The 20,838-nt window shown below is 51.9% G+C and overlaps 1 protein-coding gene across 8 annotated transcripts in view; it reads right to left on the bottom strand.

Moving 5' to 3' along the window:
* B3GNTL1 (UDP-GlcNAc:betaGal beta-1,3-N-acetylglucosaminyltransferase like 1) overlaps positions 1–20,131 on the bottom strand; it is a 62,438-nt gene extending 42,307 nt beyond the window's left edge. For 7 of the 8 annotated variants that reach the window (XM_064369227.1, XM_064369228.1, XM_064369229.1 and 4 more), the window contains exons 1-3: positions 20,020–20,131; positions 19,823–19,922; positions 4,177–4,241 (exon numbers count right to left, since the gene is read on the bottom strand). In XM_064369227.1, the coding sequence (XP_064225297.1) occupies positions 4,177–4,241; positions 19,823–19,922; positions 20,020–20,052 (198 nt within the window). In that variant the 5' untranslated portion in view covers positions 20,053–20,131. The remainder of the gene's footprint in view (positions 1–4,176; positions 4,242–19,822; positions 19,923–20,019) is intronic. The other variant, XM_064369232.1, reaches the window with a different exon arrangement.
* Between the last annotated feature and the right edge of the window lie 707 nt (positions 20,132–20,838).

Genomic DNA, 20,838 nt, shown 5'->3' with positions numbered 1-20,838 from the left:
TCCACACAGAGAGGGGGTAGTGGGGGTGGGGCGTCTACACAGGGGGAAGTGGGGGTGGGGCGTCTACACAGGGAGGGGGAAGTGGGGGTGGGGCGTCCACACAGAGAGGGGGTAGTGGGTTTGGGGCGTCTACACAGAGAGGGGGAAGTCAGGGTGGGGCGTCTACACGGGGGAAGTGGGGGTGGGGCATCCACACAGGGAGGGGGAAGTGGGGGTGGGTCGTCTACACAGGGAGGGGGAAGTGGGGGTGGGTCGTCTACACAGGGAGGGGGAAGTGGGGGTGGGGCGTCTACACAGAGAGGGGGAAGTGGGGGTGGGGCATCTACACAGAGGCGGGTACTAGGAGTGGGGCTCTACACAGAGAGGGGGAAGTGGTGGGGCGTCTACACAGGGGGTAAGTGGGGGTGGGGCGTCTACACAGAGAGGGGGAAGTGGGGGTGGGGCGTCTTCGCAGAGAGGGGGAAGTGGGGGTGGGGCGTCTTCACAGAGAGGGGGAAGTGGGGGTGAGGCGTCTACACAGGGAGGGGGAAGTGGGGGTGAGGCGTCTACACAGGGAGGGGGAAGTGGGGGTGGGGCGTCTACCCAAGGAGGGGGAAGTGGGTGTGGGGCGTCTACACAAGGAGGGGGAAGTAGGGGTTAGGTGTGTACACAGGGAGGGGGAAGTGGGGGTGGGGCGTCTACACAGGGAGGGGGAAGTGGGGGTGGGGCGTCTACCCAAGGAGGGGGAAGTGGGTGTGGGGCGTCTACACAGGGAGGGGGAAGTGGGGGTGGGGCGTCTACCCAAGGAGGGGGAAGTGGGTGTGGGGCGTCTACACATGGAGGGGGGAAGTGGGGGTGGGGCGTCTACACAAGGAGGGGGAAGTAGGGGTTAGGTGTGTACACAGGGAGGGGGAAGTGGGGGTGGGGCGTCTACACAAGGAGGGGGAAGTAGGGGTTAGGTGTGTACACAGGGAGGGGGAAGTGGGGGTGGGGCGTCTACACAAGGAGGGGGAAGTAGGGGTGGGGCGTCTACACAGGGAGGGAGAAATAGGGGTGAGGCATCTACACACGGAGGGGGAAGTGGAGGTGGGGCATGTACACAGGGACAGGGAAGTGGGTGTGGGGCGTCCGCACATGGAGGGGGGAAGTGGGGGTGGGGCGTCTACACAGGGAGGGGTAAGCGGGGGTGGGGCGTCTACACAGAGGCAGGAAGTAGGGGTGAGGCGTCTGCACAGGGAGGGGGAAGTAGGGGTGAGGCGTCTACACAGGGAGGGGGATGTGGGGGTGGGGCGTCTGCACAGAGGGGGGAAGTCGGGGAGACGCGTCTACACAGGCAGAGCTTCACCGATTTGCAGCTTCCAGTTCCGAGGGGCCTCCTGCCTCAGAAATCAAGGGCGTCCTCTGCTTTGCAGTGGGTCCAGTCAGCCTTTTTGGGATCAGTCACCACTGAAATTACACGGTCCCGCCCCGACCAGCTGAAACCGCTCCAGGCCTTGGTCTAAAACACAAGCCCGTAATTTTTGCCTCAGGAATGAGAAGGAGAGGAAGGGGTGGAGTGTGGAGAGCAGGGCGGCGCTCAGGGTTGCCTGGAGGGACGGGACTCACGGGACACACGCGCCTATGGAGGGAGCTCTTTGGGAGAATTAACTCGCACAATCACGCGGGGAAGTCCCACAATGGCCGTCTGTCAGCTAAGGAGCAAGGAAGCCGGTCCGAGCCCCCAGATCTCAAAAGCAGAGAAGCGGACTGCACACCTTCAGTGTGGCCCGAGGCCCGGGAGCCCCTGGCTCACGGTGTGAGTCCAAGAGTCCGAAAGCTGAAGAACCCGGAGTCCGACATTCGGGGGCAGGAGGCGTCCAGCGCGGGAGAAACATGGGGGACCCAGCCAGCCCGGTCCTTCACGTTCCTCAGCCTGCCTGTATCCCGGCCACCCTGGCGGCTGATGAGACGGTGCCTGTCAGGCCGGCCGCCCCTCCGGGAGCTCGGACATGCCCACCCCCTCACACAGCCGAGCCCTCCCTTACAGAACCCCGCCAAAATGCAAAAGAAGTCTTGTAAACCTACCCGATACCAGTCGAGTCTTGTAAACCTACCCAATAGCGGTCGAGCCTCGGAAACCTACCCGGTACCAGTCGAGCCTCGGAAACCTACCCGATAGCAGTCGAGTCTTGGAAACCAACCCAATAGCATTCAAACCCTGGCGAGCTGCGAATAGCAAACTTCCCTGCTCCCTATAAAACCCCACGTCTGAGAAGAGTCTGTGCGATTTCTCCGGCCCCTCCTGTCAGACCGCAGAACCTCGCCCAGGAGCAGAATAAATTCGCATTGGATCTTCTTGTGCTGGCCTCAGTTTCTTCTTTTTAAACTCGACAAGAACCTAAGAACCCTTACAGTGCCCACCTGCAGCGAGGGTGGGTCTAACCCTTCCAGTCCGCTGACTCGAACGTGAATCTCCTGGCAGCATGCTCACGGACACACCAGGAACAATACTTCACGTCCTTCAATCAAGCTGGCACTCACTATTAACCAGTCCTGCCCACCGGCCTCGGGGCAGGAGCCCCTCCTGAGTGAGTCCCACGGAGCGTCCAAGCAAATACGGTCAAACACGTCCCAGCGCCTTCAGGAGCACAGGAGACAGACCAAACCCATGCAGGGGCACTCGACGAGGCAGCTGATAACGCCTTTAAAGCAATTCTCTGCAGAACACGGAGTTTTCTGTCAATTGTTTATTTCAGTGGAGGAGGCATGTTTGTTTACTTGATTACTTGATAAACTATTGAACACAGAATGAAAAAGGTGACTTTTTAAAACCTGGCAAAGTACTTTTTTTTTTTTTTTTTTTTTTTTTTGAGACCGAGTTTCGCTCTTGTTACCCAGGCTGGAGTGTGCAGTGGCGCGATCTCGGCTCACCGCAACCTCCGCCTCCTGGGTCCAGGCAATTCTCCTGCCTCAGCCTCCTGAGTAGCTGGGAATACAGGCACGCGCCACCATGCCCAGCTAATTCTTTTTGTATTTTTAGTAGAGACGGGGTTTCACCATGTTGACCAGGATGGTCTCGATCTCTTGACCTCGTGATCCACCCGCCTCGGCCTCCCAAAGTGCTGGGATTACAGGCGTGAGCCACCGCGCCCGGCCCTCAAAAAAGTCTTAATAAACATTACAGTGACTCCCCCATGAGAGCCGCCGGGAACTTCTTTACCCTGACTCTACTGTCCCATATTAATGGGTTTCTATTTTCCATCACAGTCAACATCCTGAAGCTTCTTCGTATCCAAATCTTTCTCAGAGACAGCGAGAAGGAGGAAAGCCGCGGGGTGAAGGGCATTCTTCAGGCTCTCGACATAAAATGCAAAGTGACACTGTCAAGATGGCACCAATTTAGACTGTTATCTACAGTGTTAAAAGTGTTATGAGTTCAGTTTTTAAGACAATCTCAGTAATCTGTGTGAATACAAATGATTTAAATTCTTAGAAAGTGTATCAGTCGTTTGTGCATCCGCTTCTGGACGTCTGCTCCTGCCCTCTGCCAACTTAGTTTTCTTAGTGTTTTCTTACCAACCTTTATAAATTAGTAAGGTTATTAATCTTTTAAGTACCATATTCTCCAATTTCATCCCAGTTGATCTTCATGTTGTTTACGCCGCTCTCTGTGAAATCTTACACGTGTATATAATCTTATTTATCAAGATTAACCCATTAAGTGCTCCAGCGACTGATCAGCAAGAACCTCTAGAGCCTCGTTTTTCAGGCTGCACAGTAACTATGTGATATGATTGGGCCGTGTCCCCACCCAAATCTCATCTTGAATTGCAGCTCCCACAATTCCCACGTGGCGTGGGGGGGACCCAGTGGGAGGCACCCGAGTCACGGGTGTGGGTCTTCCCCGCGCTGCTCTGGCGATAGTGAGAAGTCCCAGGACTGCCGACGGATGGAAAGGGGGCGTCTCCCTGCACAAGCCGACGCTCTCCTCTGCCGCCACGTAAGACGGGCATGACTGTGAGGCGTCCCCAGCCACGTGAAATGGTGAGTCCATCAAACCTCTTTTTCTTTATAAATTACCCAGTCTTGGGTATGTCTCATCAGCAGCGTGAAAACTATAGCCTAATAACCATTAGAAAAGTGATTTTCCAGAACCGCACTAAAATGTAAGAACATCTGATTATACACATACATCACAAACAAAAGAAAGTTACTTACCGAATCCAAAAAGCAGAGGTAAGACCCTGAACTCTGGGCAACGGCTTGATTCTTAGAGTATCCAACTGTGGAAAAAGAAGAGCAAAACTCCTCTATAATTCAGTTTCCAGCAGCATTCTCTTTCACAGAGCTTAGTATACGATATCCCATAAAAAGCTAGAACACTTTGCACCGCCACCAAAAATCTGGGTCAGCTTTCAAAGGAACGAAAGGAAAGTCAGAGAGAGACAACGTTCCACATGTGGTAGGCGGCGTGATGAGAACAAGGATAAAACAGAGCCCGCCCGGCACGTCACGAAAGTCCATCACGCTCAGTGGAGGAAAAACAGGAGGTGGACCTTTACCGGGCACAGCGCTGAGCTGAGCCCTGGGAATGTTTTTAAAATAAAATTAAAATGCCTCCAGAAGGAAATCTGTAAAGTCTACTCTGATGAAAGTCAGGATCCAGTCACAAGGGGAAGCTGGGGGCTGGTGTGAGTGCGATGGGCTGGTGGGGGTCACTGAGCTGGATGCCTGGCAAGTGGTTTGCACGTGTGTGATGGGCTGCTGGGGGTCACTGAGCTGGACGCTCGGTGGGTGGTTTGCACATGCGTGATGGGCCGGTGGGGGTCACTGAGCTGGACGCCTGGCAAGTGGTTTGCACGTGCGTGATGGGCTAGGGGAGGTCACCGAGCTGGACGCCTGGCAAGTGGTTTGCACGTGCGTGATGGGCTGGGGGAGGTCACTGAGCTGGACGCCTGGCAAGTGGATTGCACGTGCGTGATGGGCTGCTGGGGGTCACTGAGCTGGACGCCTGGCAAGTTGTTTGCACGTGCGTGATGGGCCGGTGGGGGTCACTGAGCTGGACGCTCGGTGGGTGGTTTGCACGTGCGTGATGGGCTGGGGGAGGTCACTGAGATGGACGCCTGGCAAGTGGTTTGCACGTGCGTGATGGGCCGGTGGGGGTCACTGAGCTGGACGCTCGGTGGGTGGTTTGCACGTGCGTGATGGGCCGGTGGAGGTCTCTGAGATGGAGGCTTGGTGGGTGATGATCTTGGCGTGCATCTCTATGATGAGCTGAATGCGCTGCCACCATCTACAACACCAGAGTGGACGCACATCCCATGACCGCGTGCTGATCGTAACAGATGCCGTGCAGCGTAAACCCGGCAGAGCGTGACCGTCGCGGCCAAGAGCGGCACTGCTGTAAGGGCTCAAAACCGGGAACTGCCCATGTGCAGAACAGAAAAGCTGGAACACGAGCCACAGAGACACACACCAGGCCGTACACCAGCGAGGGCACCTCTCCTGGGCTGCTGAGCAGAGGAGGGAGCGGCTGCTGGATGGGGCACTGGCCCAGAGCACAAGGGCGGCCGAAATTCTTCTGTGCCGTGAGAAACGAGGAAAGCGGCCGCCCTTGGGGAGGGAGGGGCCCGAGGGGGCTTCCGGGGCCTGTGATGCCCCCAGGTTCTACAGTATGATTATCATGCATACTCTTCTGCATGGATGTTGTATTTTAATAGGAGTTTCAAAAAATCTTTATCTTCAAAGATAGTAGAACTGAGCCAGAAAAAGAGCTGAACGATGATGAAAAAAGAATGAACGGGATTGAAGATGGGGCTGGGGAGCCGCGGCAGGAACCCGAGGCTGTGGAGAATGCAAACTGACAGAAGCAGAGCAGGGCAGGCAGACCCCTGTCCCGGTGCTGTGCTGCAGGCGGGAGGCACGTGGGGAGCGGGCACCGGCCAGCTTCATGAGAACTGCCTGCTGGGCTAAGGGGGTAGCCAAGGAAGGTTCTGAACGAGGAGGAACAGCAGAAGCTGAGGCGTGGCAAGCTCAGCTAGGATGCTGATGCCAGGATGGATGAGGTGGCATTTAGCCCACAACGAGGGTGCTGAGGAGGCTACAAGGGGCAGGATCCCACTTTCCCTGGAAAAGAGGCTGGCAACACCTGTATCATGTTAACCAGAGAGTTACAGAGATGATGCCACCCACGAAAGAAACACAAAGCAAATCAGATGTGCACAGAGCTCAACAAGAAATCTCTCCAGCATACAAATCAAGACGAGCTGCAGAAAGTTGCTGGTCTGAGGGGACGTGGCCGAGGGTGCAGTTCAGCCACACCATGGCACTCCCTGGTTTCCACTCCAAGGAGGGGAGGGCAGGGCTCCCTCCCCGTGGGGGCTGTCCTGTTTCTGGGGGCACCCAGCAAGCTCACGGCACCACTGGGACCACACAGGCAAGCTCATGGCACCACCAGACCACGCAGGCAAGCTCATGGCACCACCAGACCACGCAGGCAAGCTCACAGCACCACCGAACCACGTGGGCAAGCTCACGGCACCAAGCTCATGGCACCACCAGGACCACATGAGCAAGCTCACGGCACCACCAGGACCACATGGGCAAGCTCACAGCACCACCGGACCATGCGGGCAAACTCACGGCACCACCGGGACCACATGAGCAAGCTCACGGCACCACCGGACCACGTGGGCAAGCTCACGGCACCACCGGGACCACACGGGCAAACTCACGGCACCACCGGGACCACAAGCTCATGGCACCACCAGGACCACATGAGCAAGCTCACGGCACCACCGGGACCACACGGGCAAACTCACGGCACCACCGGGACCACAAGCTCACGGCACCACCAGGACCACACGGGCAAACTCACGGCACCACCGGGACCACAAGCTCACGGCACCACCAGGACCACATGAGCAAGCTCACGGCACCACCGGGACCACACGGGCAAACTCACGGCACCACCGGGACCACAAGCTCACGGCACCACCAGGACCACATGAGCAAGCTCACGGCACCACCGGGACCACACGGGCAAACTCACGGCACCACCGGGACCACAAGCTCACGGCACCACCAGGACCACATGAGCAAGCTCACGGCACCACCGGATCATGCGGGCAAACTCACGGCACCACCAGGACCACATGAGCAAGCTCACGGCACCACCGGGACCACACGGGCAAACTCACGGCACCACCGGGACCACAAGCTCACGGCACCACCAGGACCACATGAGCAAGCTCACGGCACCACCGGATCATGCGGGCAAACTCACGGCACCACCAGGACCACATGAGCAAGCTCACGGCACCACCGGGACCACACGGGCAAACTCACGGCACCACCGGGACCACAAGCTCACGGCACCACCGGACCACACGGGCAAGCTCACGGCACCACCGGACCACGCGGGCAAGCTCACGGCACCACCGGACCACACGGGCAAGCTCACGGCACCACCAGGACCACGCGGGCAAGCTCACGGCACCACCGGACCACGCGGGCAAGCTCACGGCACCACCGGACCACACAGGCAAGCTCACGGCACCACCGGACCACACAGGCAAGCTCACAGCACCACCGGACCACGCGGGCAAGCTCACAGCACCACCGGACTGCACAGCCGCACAGAAGCGGAAGCACAGTCTCCCACCCTCTCTGCGTTCTCCAACCTGGAGCAGCGCCCTCTACAGGGGTGGGGGCTTCATAGGAGGTTGCAGTTTAATTTCTAGCGTTAATCCCTGAAGTTCAGATCCCAGATGTTGCAAAGCCAGGGGTGTGAGAGGCGCAGGGAGGAAACGCACCCGGGAGGTGAGCGCCTGTTTCGCCGTGGGCCAGACGGCGGCCTCCACCATCCCGCAGGGTGTGGCGAGCGCCCAGAAGCTCCTCATGAGAAACATGGGCAGAGAACACCTGTGAGAACAAGGGGCCACGAGGGGCCTTCCGTGGGGCCCTCCACGGGGCCTCCCACAGGGCCTTCCATGGGCACGCCGCGGTCACAGGGGCTGCGCTCACAGCGGGGCTTGTGAGTGTCAGGTTTCAGGGGAGAATCGAATCCGTGAACTTGGGTAATGAAGGAAGACTTATCGCACTCAGGAAGCTGGAGGTTTCTCACAATGAATCCTGTGTTTGACAAAGACGAGGCATTTGTTTTAATATCATCGCCTTGAAGAAAGTCAAATGTTTGAGTGGGGCTACTGTTCGGGAGGCCAGTCCTTTGTGAGGGGACCCGGTTGCCATGGTCCCAGCAGGAAAACTCACACGGCGGCGAGACACTAACATTCCTTCCTCCTGGAGGGGAGGGGGTGGGATCCCGCGTGGTTTTGGTTTTAGCAAGTGGCCACGTGACTGAGAAATGTGGTGCTCCATTATTACATGAAATCACAGTAAACAAATCAACCCCTTTCAAATACCCAGCACTTCTGAAAACAGACACTCTGGATCTACGTTGTTTAACAGTCAACATGACTCCCTATTTAAGAAAAATATTCTTACAGGAAAATATGTCCCTTTCAGATAGAACCAAACCGACCCCAATGTATTAAAGCGCAGAACGGGGTCCCCACGAGGGCTCCCTGCGCACACCTGACAGGCAGCAGGGGGCACGTGTCCTTCAGGTGTCCTTCACATCCTTCACCTGGTCCTTCAGAGCTTTATGACAGATGGTTTTATTATTGACAGAATTCATGCAAATGGGATGTGCTCAAGTTACAGCTACTCTACAAAAAGCATTTTATGGAAGGCAAAATGCTTTGAAAACGGACAAATGTTTTTAGACAAGGAGTGTCACGACAGTCACCAAAGTACTTCAGATCTGTTTTCATTCAACTACAGAAGAAGCAAAACACCCTCTAATAGTCTTTAACGTAAAAGGATTTTAAAGGATGTTACAGTAGTTTCAAAAGCCAATTTGTTTACACACATTTCAGAAGCAAGTTGAAATGGACGTTCCACAATAACCAATTTGTAAGGAGTTTTCTATTCCACCATACCTGCCTAATATTAAAAAGATTGTTTCAGCAACGGGGTCTCACTATGTTTCCCAGGCCGGTCTCAAACTCCTGGGTTCAAGCAATCTTCCCATCTCAGCCTCCCAAAGTGCTGGGATTGCAGGTGTGAGCCACCATGCCAGGTCACATCTGTTATTTTTCAAAGTTCATATTGAAAGACCCTTTCCTGGACATTGCTGTGGCCACCTCCCCCTCGGGGTGTCTCAGCGGACAGGGCAGCTCCCAGCCCGGCTCTCCTCCTGTGGCGCTTTGAGGCTCGGAGGACGCGGGAGTGAAGCGGACTCTCAGGTGTGGGGCTGGGCTGGTGGGGTCAGCTCCTGGGCCTGCAATCCCAGCACTCTGGGAGGCTGAGGTGGGAAGATCCACTAAAACCACGTTTTCAACGTTAGCCAAGTGTGGTGGCGCACGCCGACAGCCCAGCTACCCCGCAGGCTGAGGCAGGAGGGTGCGGGGAGCTACCATCAGGCCGCTGCACTGCAGCCTGGGTGACAGAGCAAGACTCTATCCCAAAAACAAACAGAAAAACAACAACACAAAAGACGCTTTTTCTTTTAAACGACCAACTTTTAAAAATTATTTCTAATTATTTTTAAAATCTTCCTTCAGTATCTCACGCACGTCTCTGCTTTCCTAAACAGAGCACACTGGGGCTGTCTGCTGGGACTGTGCGTTGGGCAGGGAAGGGGGTGCATTTGGAGACAAAGTTCCCTTCTCTCCTCAGCCCCGAGCTGTGCTGCCACTCACCTCTACCAACATCCGGCCACCCTCTACTCCGCCCAAAAAACCAAACGCAACACGAGTCACATCTTGGCAACAAGCTGCAAAAGGCAAAGGCCTTCCCCTGCCAGACGCTCCTGGGCTGGGGGCGTGTTTTAAACCACCTTCTTTTTTGTACGTTTGGTTGAAGCAGAAATGTGTGTCCTCAGAGTAACGCACCAGGCGAGGGCTGAGCCGCTGCTGGGGGCTCCTCCCTTCCGCGTCCTGCTCCCGCCGTCTCCGTGCGCCAGGGAGGGCACAGCCGAGCGAAATTTACTGTCACAGCGACCAACTCCAACGACAAAAGGGCTCGGTCCAAAAGCGCTCAACGTGACCGACGTGGCGGCCGTGGGGAACGTCGCTGGCCGCATTCAGACGGTGCGGACGTCGATTCCCTGGGGTTTGTCAGCGCGCCCGTGGGGCCTGCCGGAGGGAGGTGAGGACGGAGCGCGTGCGGGAGCCGCCTGGACTAGGGGTTCGGTCCCCACCCTCTGAGGGCCCGGGGACGGCGCTGTGCTGGTGTCACTCCCGGCGGCCGCTTCTGCTCCCGGGGACAGCGCTGTGCTGGTCACTCCTGGTGGCTGCTTCTGCTCCTGGGGACAGCGCTGTGCTGGTCACTCCCGGCAGCTGCTTCTGCTCCCGGGGACAGCGCTGTCCTGGTCACTCCCGGCAGCTGCTTCTGCTCCCGGGGACAGCGCTGTGCTGGTCACTCCCGGCGGCCGCTTCTGCTCCCGGGACAGCGCTGTGCTGGTCACTCCCGGCAGCTGCTTCTGCTCCCGGGGACAGCGCTGTCCTGGTCACTCCCGGCAGCTGCTTCTGCTCCCGGGGACGGCGCTGTGCTGGTCACTCCCGGCGGCCGCTTCTGCTCCCGGGACAGCGCTGTGCTGGTCACTCCCGGCAGCTGCTTCTGCTCCTGGGGACGGCGCTGTGCTGGTCACTCCCGGCGGCCGCTTCTGCTCCCGGGGACAGCGCTGTGCTGGCGTCACTCCCGGCGGCCGCTTCTGCTCCCGGGGACGGCGCTGTGCTGGTCACTCCCGGCAGCTGCTTCTGCTCCCGGGACGGCGCTGTGCTGGTCACTCCCGGCGGCTGCTTCTGCTCCTGGGGACGGCGCTGTGCTGGTCACTCCCGGCAGCTGCTTCTGCTCCCGGGACGGCGCTGTGCTGGTCACTCCCGGCGGCTGCTTCTGCTCCTGGGGACGGCGCTGTGCTGGTCACTCCCGGCGGCCGCTTCTGCTCCCGGGGACAGCGCTGTGCTGGCGTCACTCCCGGCGGCCGCTTCTGCTCCCGGGGACGGCGCTGTGCTGGCGTCACTCCCGGCGGCCGCTTCTGCTCCCGGGGACAGCGCTGTGCTGGTGTCACTCCCGGCGGCCGCTTCTGCTGCTTGTGCTTCCCGCGGCCGCCCGTCCGTCCGTCGGGCGCTGGACACTCCCGGCTCCTCTGTCACCTCCTCCTTCTCCACTGCTTCTTGAACCAAGGGCTTCTGAGCTCTCCATTCACACACACATCCAGGCTCTGACTGCAATCCATCCCTTGAGAAACGGCTGCATGACCGTCTGCGGGACCATTCCTCTCCGGGCAGTATTCGCCGTTCATCGCTCCACCCACAGGACCTGGACCCCCGGCAGCTCGCCATGCAGCTGGGGCCTGGGGTGCCACCGGCCGGGACGGGGAGGCCTCGTCGTTCTCAGCGCCTGCAGCCTCGCTCTCCTGCGGCACCGGGAAGGCCACGGCCGTCACATCCCCCAGTGCAGGACGGCCGGGCGCCGGCGGGGGCACCAGAGCATCTAGCTCAGCGATGGTGGCGTTTCAACGGCGCAGACACCAGCGCTGAGACAAAGCAGCCGACCCACGGACGGGGCGCCCGGCAGCTGCCGCTGTGGTGCTGACCGGGAGGGCTCAAACTACTTCCATGAAGCAGCAAAACTGTGCTACTGAGAGTCCGTGTTCACAAGTGTTTACACTCGCTTGCCAGTGGCCCCCAGGAACTTTGAGAAAGGTGTCCTGGGTTCAGATCCCAGCTCTGCTCTCGATGGGCATGTCCACTCTGAGTTATGCAGGAGGTAAGGACGACGGCCGCCCCACAGACGGCTAAGAGGACTGCGGGAGCCCCAGGAGGGGACACACGAACCCGGGATCAACAGGAGACCCAGTCCAGGTGCCTCTGCCACCCAGACACCTCAGAGGAGTCACGGCCTCCCAACACAGGGAAAACAGAAGGCAGGAGGATGAACGCAAGGCAGTCTTGAGGGAACCAAGCGTCAGGAAGAGCATTTCTCTCATTCATTTCCCTCCTCCAATAGCCACCTGAATGCACCAAGTCTCTGACGCCTCCCTCCATCCAAGCTACCCCGAAAACCCTGGCGGAGTTGCTGTGAGCCTGTGATGTCCTGTGAGATCTCAACAGGACGCAGCAGAGGACTTAGCTCCCCAGGCTGTTCCACAGACACGTTCCAGAGGGACCTGAAACCCTCAGCTGCCTGCCCGTGACACACGTCATAGCTATGACTCCCTTAGGACCAAGTCCACTAGGAAGTGGGGTGAAGTTGCCCTTTCCCAACCACATTCTAAAGCAGTGGCTCCTGATCCTGGACATGTCTCAGAATCTCCTGAAAAGCTTTTAAAATCCCAATGCCCACACTGCACCCCAGATCAATTACATGAGAATATCTTAGGGGGAGACTCAGGCATTTGTTTTTTAAAACTCATTGATGATTCTAACAAGCAACGAAGTTGACAAGCATTATTTCAGAGACAGTATGACTCCTAAAATCTGTAGGAACCTGCCCACCAACTACAGATTATCATCTGCTGACCGCCACTTGTTCAACCCCATGTAATACATGCAGGCATATTTTTTTCAAGTCTTATGTGGAAACTTTAACATCAAACTAAAAGGGCCCTGATGCATTACATCAAAGCTAAGAATGCAAACTCATCATTCAAGACAAAGACGGAGGATGGAGGAAGAAACCTTGGCGCACCTTGACCCGGCATCATGAAATTTCAAAACTCAAAAGCACAAAAAGAAAAATCTTACTTTCAGAAACAATATCTTTAAAATAACAAGAGTCAGACTGGCATAAGATTTCTTGTTTGAGACACAGACACTAGAACATAGTGAGGCAATCCCTTTAAAATTCTAAGAAAGATTATTTTGCACCTAGAATTTTCTATACCTAGCCAAACTGTCAGCTGAGCATAAAAATATTCTTGAGCAAAAGAAATAAGCAGGAAAAAAAAGTGTGGAAAAATAATGGCTGAAAAATTCTCAAATTATTAAAATTTTACTGGAAGAATTCAAGAGTATATTTAAATATGCAGAAGAAAAAAATTAGCAAACATAAAGATAGATGGATACGTCTGAATCTGAAAACGGAGAGAAAGAAGAATGAAGCGTGAAGAGCATCTCAGAGAAGGTGGAGCACCATGAATTGTACCAACATACGCATAACGCAAGCGCAAGGAAAGGCAGGAGAAAGGGGCGGAGGAGAAAGTCTAAAAACTAATGGCTGAAAAATTCTCAAATTATTGAAGAACATTCATCTGCACATTCGGGAAACTCAACATCTGGGATAAACAAACACAAAAGATTCACAACCAAACACATCACAGTAAAAATGCTGAGAGCCAAAGATGAGGAGAAAACATGGAAAGGGACGAGAGAAAATGACTTGTCGCTCAAAAGAGACCCTCATAAGATTAACAGCTGACTTTTCATCAGAAACAACGAAGGCCAGAGGCAACGGGATAACACACAGACGCTCTTGCCTAGGCAAGCCCACTGTAAGTCTACAGCGTTAAGTGAAAAACGCGTGGGTGGCTGGGAGCAGGTTCTCCAATCAAAAGGTAAAGACTGGCAGGATGGATTTTAAAAACTCAGTAGAAGCAGTTTCTACTGAATTTTTATTACTTTTGCACCATCATAAAGTTGAAAAATGGTAAAGTTGGACTATCGTAAGTTGGGGACCATCTGTATTCATAGTGCTCAGAGAAAAACACTGTCAATCACGAACCCTACATCCAATGCAGCGAAGTCATTTTTCAAAAATGAAGAAGCAATTAAGACATTCTAAGATAAACTAAAACTGAGGAAGTTCGTTGTAGGGCTGAAATGAAAGAACACTAAACGGGAACTCACAGACGACAAAGTTTACCTCACTGGTAAATATGAAAGATAGTATCACTTTTGGTTTATATTTTTTCCTATATGGTTTTAAAATCAAACACAGAAAAGAAGCCGCGTGTGGTGGCTCATCCCTATAATCCCAGCACCTTGGGGGGCCGAGGGGGGGTGGATCACTTGAGTACAGGAATTCGAGACCAGCCTGGGCAACAGGGCAAAACCCCATCTCTACCCAAAATACAAAATTTACCCAGGGGTGGTGGCATGCACCTGTAGTCCCAGCCACTTGGGAGGCTGAGGCACAAGAATCACTTGAACCCAGTGGGTGGAGGTTGCAGTGATCCAAAATTATACCGCTGTGCTCCAGCCTGGGTGACAGAGTGAGACCCTACCCCCTACCACCACCACACACACACCAGAAAACAATTATAAATCTACATTCATGAAAATAATTTATAAATTTATGTTAATGTTACATGACTGAAGCTAAGTATTAATTCAAACTACGCTGTTATAAATTTAAGATGTTTATTGTAATCCCCACAGTAACCACTAAGAAAATAATTTGACGATATACAGAAAAAGAAATAAGAAGGGAATCAAAATGGCACGTTAGAAATAAGCAATTAAACAGAAAAGAAGGCAGTAATACAAGATTGAGGAATAAGAAAGACTTAAGACATATAGAAGGCAAATAGCAAAATGGCAAAAGTCCTTTCTTGTCAGTAATCACTTTAAATGTAAATGAAGTAAATTCTCCAATTAAAAGGCAAAGACTGGCAGAATGGATTTTAAAAATTATGATTCGGCCGGGCGCGGTGGCTCAAGCCTGTAATCCCAGCACTTTGGGAGGCCGAGGCGGGTGGATCACGAGGTCAAGAGATCAAGACCATCCTGGTCAACATGGTGAAACCCCGTGTCTACTAATACAAAAAATTAGCTGGGCATGGTGGCGCGTGCCTGTAATCCCAGCTACTCAGGAGGCTGAGGCAGGAGAATTGCCTGAACCCAGGAGGCGGAGGTTGCGGTGAGCCGAGATCGCGCCATTGCACTCCAGCCTGGGTAACGAGAGCGAAACTCCGTCTCAAAAAAAAAAAAAAAAAATTATGATCCATCTAAATGCTGTCTATCAAGGAATTCACTTTAGATCCAAAGGCACAAATAGGCTGAAAGTGAAACGAGGGAAAGAGCTATTCCACGCAACTAGTAACCTTGAGAAGAATGCTGGCGTGGCTGTATTAATATCACACAAAATAGATTTTAGGTCAAAATTATTAAGAAACACAAAGAAAGACTATATATCGATAAAAGGGCCAATTCATCCAGAAGATATGACAATTATAAAACCGTACACATCTAACGGGAGGGTTAAGTTAAGTACGGCAAAGACCGACTGAATTGGAGGGAGAAACGGCTCTACTGGAACAGTTGGAGAGTCAACATTCCACTTTCAATAATGGATAGAACATCTAGACAGACGATAATTAAGAAACAGAGAACTTGAACAATCCTATAAACCAAGTATACTTAACGGAAACGTGCAGAACGCTCCACTCAGCAGCAGCAGCAGAACACACGTTCTCCAGGACAGCTGACGTGTCAGGCCATAAACCGTATCTTAAAACATGTTTTTAAAGATTGAAATTATATGAAGTATCTTCTCTGACCACAGCGAAATAACTAGAGATAAATAACAGAAGCAAAACTGGAAAATTCATAAATAAATGAAAGCTAAATAATATACTCTTAAGCAACAAATATGTCAAAGAAAAAATCATAAGGCTAATTAGAAAATGCGGAGACAAACGAAAACAAGAACACGGCAAACCAAAACTTTCAGGGTGTAGCAAACTCAGGGCATAGAAAGGAATGCACAGCTATAAACACCTACACACAAGAGAGGTAAAATCAAGAACCTAACAGTACACCTTAAGAAGCCGGAGAAACAAAGATAAACACACAGCTAGCAGAAGGAAGGAAATGGTAACGATGAGAGTGGAAATGAATAAAATAAGCAATAACAAAACAATAAAAAATCAACAAAAGACAAAAGCGGATCCTTTGAGGAGGGTCCACACGATTGACAAACCCGGGTAGATTAAGAAAAAAAGGCAACTCAAAACGCTGGAACAGAAGCGAAAGTGGTACGTCACCAGCAAACTTGACAGACACTGAAAGGATGATGAGGGTATGAAGAACGACCGTGTAACCTACATGAAGTGGACAAATTCCTAGAAACAAACTACCAAAATTGACTCAAGGACAAAAAAAAATCTGAACAGATTTATAACAAATAAAGAGATTGACTAAGTAATAAAACAAAACTCCTAACAAAAAATCCCGGAGTCCGACTGCTTCACTGATGAGTTCTACCAAACACAGAGAATTATTAACATCAATTCCTCCCAAACTCTTCCAAAAAACAAGAGGAAGAAACACTTTTTCTGAGGCCAGTATTGCTCTGATACCAAAGCCACACAAAGACACTATATGAATAGGAACCTACATGCCAGTATATCCCTTACAAATATGTATGCAAAAATCTTCAACAAAAGACTAGCAAACTGCATCCAGAAATATAGAAGAAACATTACACACCATGAACAAGTGGGATTTATCACAAGAACGGAAGAGGGGTTCCACACAGAATATCAATCAACACAATATACCATCTCAACAGAACCAAGGGAAAAAACTATACGGTCATCTCAAATTGGCGCAGAAAAGCATCTGACAAAATCTGACACCCTTTCATGATTCAAAAATTCAACAAACTAGAATTAAAAGGGAACCTCTTTAGCATAACAAATGACATTGATAAAAACTTAGTTAATATCATATTCAACGGTGAAAGACTGAAAGCTTTTTCCCTACAATTGCTTACTAAGCGAGGATGCCACTTTTGCCAGATCCACTCAGCACTGTCCTGGAAGCGCCAGCCAGAGCAACTAAGGAAGAAAAAGGCTGGGAGCAGTGGCTCATCCCTGTAATCCCAGCACTTCGGGAGACCGAGGCACGTGGATCACCTGAGGTCAGGAGTTTGAGACCAGCTTGGCCAACATGGTGAAACCCCATCTCTACTAGAAATACAAACAAATTAGCCAGGTGTGGTGGTGCGCACCTGTAGTCCCAGCTACTTGGGAGGCTGAGGCAGGAGAATCGCTTGAACTGGGGTGGTAGAGGTTGCAGTGAGCCAAGACCACGCCACTGCACTCCAGCCTGGATCCTGACAGAGCAAAATTCTGTCAAAAAGAAGAAAAAAGAAAAGGAAGGAAGAAGAAAGAAAGGATGGATGGATCTAAATTGTAAGAGAAGAAGTAAAACTCTCTCTACTCACAGATAACATGATCTTAAATACAGGGAATCCTAAAAATCCACAAAGAGCAAACCATTCGAGCTAATAAAGGATTACAGCTTACAACTGCAGGGTACAAGGTCAACACTAAGAAAAATCAGTTGTTCACGCACTAGAAACGAGCAATCTTAAAGGAAATTAAGAAAACAACTCACAAAACTTATGACAAAGCTAAAGTGGTCAGAACAGTGTGGTACTGGTGTAAGGACAGACGTAGAGACCAATGTAACAGAACCGGGAGCCGCGGAACGAATCCACACGCTTACGGTACGGAGTCGACTCCAGATACTTATATGTATATGTACGTACGTATGCCATATATGAAGAGAAGGTGCTTCGTATAATTTCCATGGACTTTTGACAAGAATACCAAGACAATTCAATGAAGGAAGAACAGTCTTTTCAATGGTGTTGAAAAAACTGAGTATCTACATAAAAAGAATGAACCTGGACCTCTGCCTCACACCATATATAAAAACTAAGCTAAAATGGATCAAAGGCCTAAGAGCTACAAGTTTAACTCCGAAGAAAACGTGTGGGTAAAATCTTCATGACCTTCATTTAGCCATGGCTTCTTAGAAATGACACCGAAAGCCCATGCCACAAAAGAAATAGATTTTGGCTTCATCAAAATCATAAGCCTTTTGTGCATCAAAGACACTCTCAAGAGAGTAAAAAGATAACCCAAAGGATGGGGAAAAATTTCAAATTATATGTAACAAAGCTCCAGTGTCCAGAATATATAAGGAGCACTTACAGCTCAACAACGGAACACATGCAGCTCAAATGTTAAAATAGTCAAAATGCTTCAATAAACATTTCTTCAAGGAAGACAGACATTTATTTATTTATTATTTTTTGAGACGGCATTTCGCTCTTATTGCCCGGGCTGGAGTGCAGTGGCGCTATCTCAGCTCACTGCAACCTCCACCTCCCAGGTTCAAGCAATTCTCCTGCCTCAGCGTTCAAGTAGCTGAGATCACAGGCACTTGCCACCAATGCCCAGCTAATTTTTTTTTTTTTTTTTGTATTTTTAGTAGAGACAGGGTTTCACCATGCTGGCCAGGCCGGTCTCGAACTTCTGACCTCAGCTGATCCGCCCACCTCAGCTTCCCAAAGTGCTGGGATTACAGGCATGAGCCACCATGCTTGGCCCAAGGAAGATATATAAATGGCCAACAAGCACATGAAAAGAGGCACAACATCTTTAGTCAACAAGGAAATTCAAATTAAAACCACAATGAGATACCACTTCACGCCCACTGGCATAGCTATAATTAAAAAAAAACAACCACCAGAAAATAGCAAGTGTTGATGAGGACATGTAGAAATTGTAACTTTCACACGTTGCTGGCAGGAGCATAAAACGCATCCGCCACGGGAAACAGTCTGCAGCTCCTCAGTGTGCTGAACACAGCATCGCAACACGAGCCCGAAACTCTCCAGCAAGGCGTGTACCCAAAGGCTTTGGAAACCAGCGTTCATGCTGTCACCATTCGCAGTGGGAGAGAGTGGACAACCCAATGTCCCCCGCCTGACAAGCGGATACACAAGCGTGGTACGTGTGCACAAGCGAGCATCGTCCTCCCATGAGAAGGAATGAAGGGCCGACGCGTGCCACGGCACAGAGGAACACTCAAACGCCTCGCTAAAGCAAAGCGGCCGGTTACAAAAGAGCACATGGAACGCGACTCCATCGACACGAAACGCCCAGAAGAGGCAGATCTACAGAGACGAAGCAGACGAGTGGCTGCCACCACAGAACACCACGCACTGGGTGGCAGACGGGCACTTCTCACAGTTCTGGAGGCTGGGAAATCTAAGATCAGCACTTCAGCAGATTCAGTGTCTGGTGAGAGCCATTTTCTGGTTCACAGAGGTGCCTTCTCCCCGAATTCTTACAGAGCTGGGGTGGGGGGGAGATGAGGGAGCTCTGTGGGGCCTCTTTGCAGTAATCCCATTCATGAGGCCCCAGCCTCACGTCCTGATCACCTCCCAAATCCCCACCTAATACCATCCTAATACCATCACCTTGGGGGTTTCAGGTATGAACGTGGGGGTGGACACATTCAGATCATGGTAATAAATCCCTGCCAAAGAATAAGAAATTTAGGTCTATAATAAATCTCTATCAAAGAATAAGAAATTTAGGTCTACTAGATTATTTATGTATTTATTTATTTTTGGGACAGAGTCTTGCTCTGTCACCCAGGCTGGAGTGCAGTGGCACCACCTCAGCTCACTGCAACATCTGCCTCCTGGATTCAAGCAATTCTTGTGTCTCAGCCTCCCAAATAGCTGGGATTACAGGCACACACCACTACACCTGGCTAATTTTTGTGTGTTTTGGTAGAGACGGGGTTTCACCATGTTGGCCAGGTTGGTTTTGAACTCCTGACCTCACGTGATCCACCCACTTTAGCCTCCCAAAGTGCTGGGATTACAGGTGTGAGCCACCACGCCCAGCCTCTACCAGCTTCTTAATAAGTGTTAGACCCGGTTACCACCAGGATACTTGTTGTTAGCATTTGAACAACATGAAACTGTTTCAGTGTGTAAGTTGATAAGAAACCGGAAATTACAGTTTAATAAACTAAGCATGTGTACTTACCGCCTCGGGGAGAAGGAGAATTGTGCTCCCCAACGATCACGCGGACCCCAGAATCTTCCAGTTTCACTCTCCACTTTTCAATGATAGCCCCAGACTTGTCCTGAAAGCGGAACACCGGCAGGTCAGGAACCTTCCCTCAGAACGGTCAACTGTCACTGACCCTGGGCTAAGTCACCCGACGGGAAGTTCACAGATACCTTACTGGCATCGTTGAAAACAGAGAGCTCCATGGTGCCTTCAAAGTCCTGCTGCAAAACAGACCTCAGACATTCGTCCAGCCATGGTTCAGCGTTGCGGACTGGGAGGATAATAGACTGGAATGCAAAAGAGATGGATTAATAGAAAGGTGAGAACTTAATTCCCTGTCCATGGCTCTGACTCACTTCCCTTTCACCACCCGCACATAAGCTGTGACAAAAGGGCCCCGTCCTTCCCTCCAGGCTCCTAACGTGCTTCACTGCGTAAGGCTTAGTACAGCTTAGCTCTCCCTGAACTGGCCTTCCATGCGCTTTTGAAAGGGGGGAAAAAACTGAAAGGCATCAAAATTCTTCCCAATTCAATGGCAAATCATGAGTTTTCCAATCACTGATTGGAAACATCATTTTGGTTGAAACAGGTATCTGGATATCTTCCTACGTCCTCATGAAAATAACTGGCTGGTCATTTTCTGGGTAAAACAAGCATTTCAGCAAACCAGTTAGGGCCCCGGCAACAAAGTAACCCCTTACCCACAAAAAACAACGCTGTAACAAAGTATCTGGCAGGAGGCGTTGAGAGAAGCGAGCCGGGCAAACGGGAGGCCCGAGGTTCATTTCTCTGTCCCTGTGTCCCGCCCTTAGTCAGATGGCTGGCTTGGCACCAGCGCTGTCTTTTTCTCATGAAGCCCAAAAGAAAAAAATTTTTTTTTTCTTTGAGACGGAGTCTCGCTCTGTAGCCCAGGCTGCAGTGCAGTGGCACAATCTCAGCTCACTGCAACCTCTACCTCTCGGGTCCCGGTTCAAGCAGTTCTCCTGCCT

Source organism: Aotus nancymaae, unplaced genomic scaffold (assembly GCF_030222135.1).
Source record: "Aotus nancymaae isolate 86718 unplaced genomic scaffold, 86718_ANA_hifiasm-v0.15.2.pri h1tg000089l, whole genome shotgun sequence".
NCBI lineage: Eukaryota > Metazoa > Chordata > Mammalia > Primates > Aotidae > Aotus > Aotus nancymaae.
The sequence above is the reverse complement of the archived record's forward strand: the minus strand, read 5'-3'. Positions and strand labels throughout refer to the sequence as shown.